The sequence below is a fragment of the Phoenix dactylifera genome, chromosome 1, assembly GCF_051530095.1.
Source record: "Phoenix dactylifera cultivar Ajwa chromosome 1, Ajwa_hap1_PhDact_Kaust_v1.1, whole genome shotgun sequence".
In the NCBI taxonomy this organism is placed as follows: domain Eukaryota; kingdom Viridiplantae; phylum Streptophyta; class Magnoliopsida; order Arecales; family Arecaceae; genus Phoenix; species Phoenix dactylifera.
In genome coordinates this window covers 37,202,136-37,205,331 of record NC_143190.1, presented here as the reverse complement: position 1 = coordinate 37,205,331, position 3,196 = coordinate 37,202,136, and the positions used below count along the sequence as shown (strand labels likewise).

The following is a 3,196-nucleotide window of genomic DNA, read 5'->3' as shown; positions in this document are numbered from 1 at the left end:
CCTTGTAAGTTGAGAACAGGACTCGCATAGCATGAAGCACTACTCTGTATTGTAAGTTGAAAACAGGACTCATAATGAGCTTAGACAGCAACAGAAAGAGGACTCATATGGCATCCATTTTCTATCTGTGGTATCATTTGATGGACTTAAGGATACTAATTTTGCCCAAGTAATCTTATTTTCCCTGACCATTCCGGTCTTTTGTCTCATTCGCCCACCCTGATCCTGAATTAAGCCCAGCCTGCATTGTCACACTCAGCCTACATTATTACATTTGGAAGTTGGTTTCAACATTCTCATTACAGCTACCCCATAAATGAAGTCTTACATTATAGCTAATCATTTTCACACTGAACATTGATTTATGCAATTTTAATTCAAAGAAAAATCTTAGGTGGCTAAATAATTCTCTTCTCGAGGAACTTGAGGCTACAGTACTCAGATTGAGATATTTAACCCAAGCTGCTGCTTATATTATAGAGGTTTATAACTTTGTATGTTGAATTTTGAGTTTATGAACATACTTCAATGTATTCATGAGGCAGTATAGCTGTTATTTCTGTTTACCGAAAAACTAATAGCTGGAAACATCTTTTAGGTGAGTATATGCATATTTGAAAGAAAAAAAAGTTTCAAATAACATTAACTTCATTACAGCTCCTGAAATAAACATTAAATATGTTGCAGGAGATATTTTGCTCTAATTGATGCTAGGTCTGCTAAATTCTTATCATATTTGGTTTTTTTAAACAAAGTTGTTATCTTTTATATACTTTCTTTATGTTTGTATTTACATAAATTGTTAACACCCATTTCTTAGGTATGAGCTTCAAACTTGCATAACAAGGAAAGAAATTGATGCATTGAGGTTCTGCTCAAACTTAAATCTCATGCTGCATCAACTTAGTACCGTAAATAATCTCAATAATATTTTGGCAGTTCACTGGTTGGCTCCAAAAATATTTCAACTTAACTAGTAGCATTGAAATAAGTAGAGGATCCATTAAGCCCTTTGCAATCTGTAAATAAATCTCTGTCCATTTTGTTTTTACACAATATCAGATCAATCATCAATGTCTTTGTTGGTGCTTTTCGCAGACATTCATCTACAAAAAATAAAGAAGGAAAATTCATTCCATTGCATCAGTTCTGGTAAATATTCTCAGAGATATAAAAATAGGCAGGCAATTTATCAACTAATGAAGACATTAGAGAGAAGTAAGACTTTTCTTTAGAAAGTAGAAACTAATTCAGCAGTATGTTCAATCCTCATGACAGCATTATCTCATACAGTAAGCATTCATATAAGAGACTCTTAGCTACAGCCTTGATAACGTAAACCAAAGTATAAAGGAGCAACTGTAGCCATTTCCCAAAACAAACTCACCAGGAACTTCTAGCAGAGACTGGGTGCAAACCAAATAGGTTTCATCGAATCATTCGAAGGCTTTTCCCACCGGCAGCATATGAATTCATAGCTGCCATTCTTTATGTCCAGCACTTCTATGTGATGGAATTTGCTCTTGAATCTCTGGAAAATGTCATAAGGAGCTTCAAAATAAATGCAATCCTCTCTGCATCCAGGAAAGTCGCTCGCGCAGATCATCGAGCAGTGATCTTCTGCCGAGAACAATGCCTTATCATCGATGCTCTCGATCTTGGACCACCGGAGAAGCTGCCCACTCAAATCCAGCTTAAAAAGCTTCAAGTCCTTCCTGACATCATCATCCCAAGCAAGGAACCTGGAATCACGGGCAAGCAGCAACAGCTCGGTTTCAGATAACTTCACCAATAAAAATTTGGCAGCGATGATGGGCGCAGGCACTGAAAAGATCGCCGTGCAAGTAGCAGCGGCATAGACAGTAACAATTCCATTGATGTCCAGCGCGTAGAATCGCCCCTCGTCGTACACCACAGAATCAAGGGGAGCAGGTGAATCGGTTTTCAGCTCAGTCCAGACACTGTCTCCTGGTCTACAGAAGTGCACATGACGCCGGCCAGAACGCCAGTTGTGGACCATGATGGTGACGACACAGTCATGCGCCCGTGAGCTTGGGCTCGAGAATAAGGAAGCGTTCCAGATGAAGCTGATGCTTTTACGGACGCCGCTTTCGGGGGCGGAGCATCCCGGCCGGTAAAAGTCGGTCGGCCGGGGGAGCCGGATTTGAGCCCTGGTGACGGGGTTGAGCAAGGAGAGGGCGGTGCCCCGGAGCATCAGCAGCCAACCGTGGGACGAGGCGAGTATGACCTGGGCGTAGGATTCGGGGAGGGAGAGGATGCGGACGGAGTTGGTGGCGAGGCTGAAGAAGGGGCGGACGTCAGTCAAGCGGTAGTAGGGGAGCAGGAGAAGTGGGCGCTGCGGCCGGAGGTTGGCCGGCAGCGCGGCGGAGCGCCACGACTTGCAGACGGCACGGAAGTGGATGTAATCGCCGATGAGGGCCAGCTTCTTGGCGATCAGCTCAAGAAGATCGGTTGGGAGCTGAGACCATGGCCCTTCCTCTTCTTCTCCTCTTTTGCCACTTCTAGATGCCATTGGATCTCAGGAGGAGAACAATTCAAGCGGTTCTCGAAGACGCAATCAGGTTGGGTTCGGACGGGGATCAGAACGAATCTATCGAGAAATCTGTAGCAAATTTAGGGTTTTTTTAGGGACTAGGGTTTTACGAGACGAAGGGATCGAGATGGAGAGTAGAACTGGAAAATAATTTACGGTTAGAAAGGATTACCTTATTCCGAGTGAAGCAGGAACTCGTGGCGAGGGCTCTGGGTATGGAGATACCGGTGGTCGCCATGGCTTCGAGGAGGAAGGGGATAGGGCAGGGGATGGGCGTCAAAAGAAACTTGATAGTGTGGAGCTAATAACGATGGAAAATTTGGTTAAAGATCTCCGATTTGATCCCTACTTATAATTAGCAAGTTCCTTTATTTTGAAAGTATGAAAAGATTTTAGACGTTCAAAACTTCAGATTTGGGTCCATCACCGCCGGCGTCTTCGGTGCAGTGATTGTTCTAAGGTTGAGATGAACATCAGATGGAGGTTAAAGAGATGGCAGGTGGATACTCTCTCCATGATAAGTCGGATCATCCTAGTGCGGTCGGTTCTAAGTTTGATTACGGTGTACTTGCTGGCGAATACTCAGGTGTCGATCTCTTTGTTGAGGACTCTGAAGCAGCTGTTCAAGAACTTCATATGGGG

General features: G+C 43.5%; 1 protein-coding gene across 1 annotated transcript; it reads right to left on the bottom strand.

Moving 5' to 3' along the window:
• Nucleotides 1-909: 909 nt before the first annotated feature.
• LOC103697832 (F-box protein At2g26160-like) lies at nt 910-2,994 on the bottom strand. The gene is made up of 3 exons (XM_088723865.2): nt 2,727-2,994; nt 1,388-2,623; nt 910-1,106 (listed from the first exon to the last, which is right to left on the bottom strand). Exon 2 carries the CDS (start codon nt 2,531-2,533, stop codon nt 1,397-1,399), a length of 1,137 nt encoding a protein of 378 aa, XP_088579991.1. The 5' UTR covers nt 2,534-2,623; nt 2,727-2,994; the 3' UTR covers nt 910-1,106; nt 1,388-1,396.
• Between the last annotated feature and the right edge of the window lie 202 nt (nt 2,995-3,196).

Coding starts and splice junctions, on each gene's coding strand:
- LOC103697832 (XM_088723865.2), bottom strand. CDS start 2,533: ATGGCATCTAGAAGTGGCAAAAGAGGAGAAGAAGAGGAAGGGCCATGG.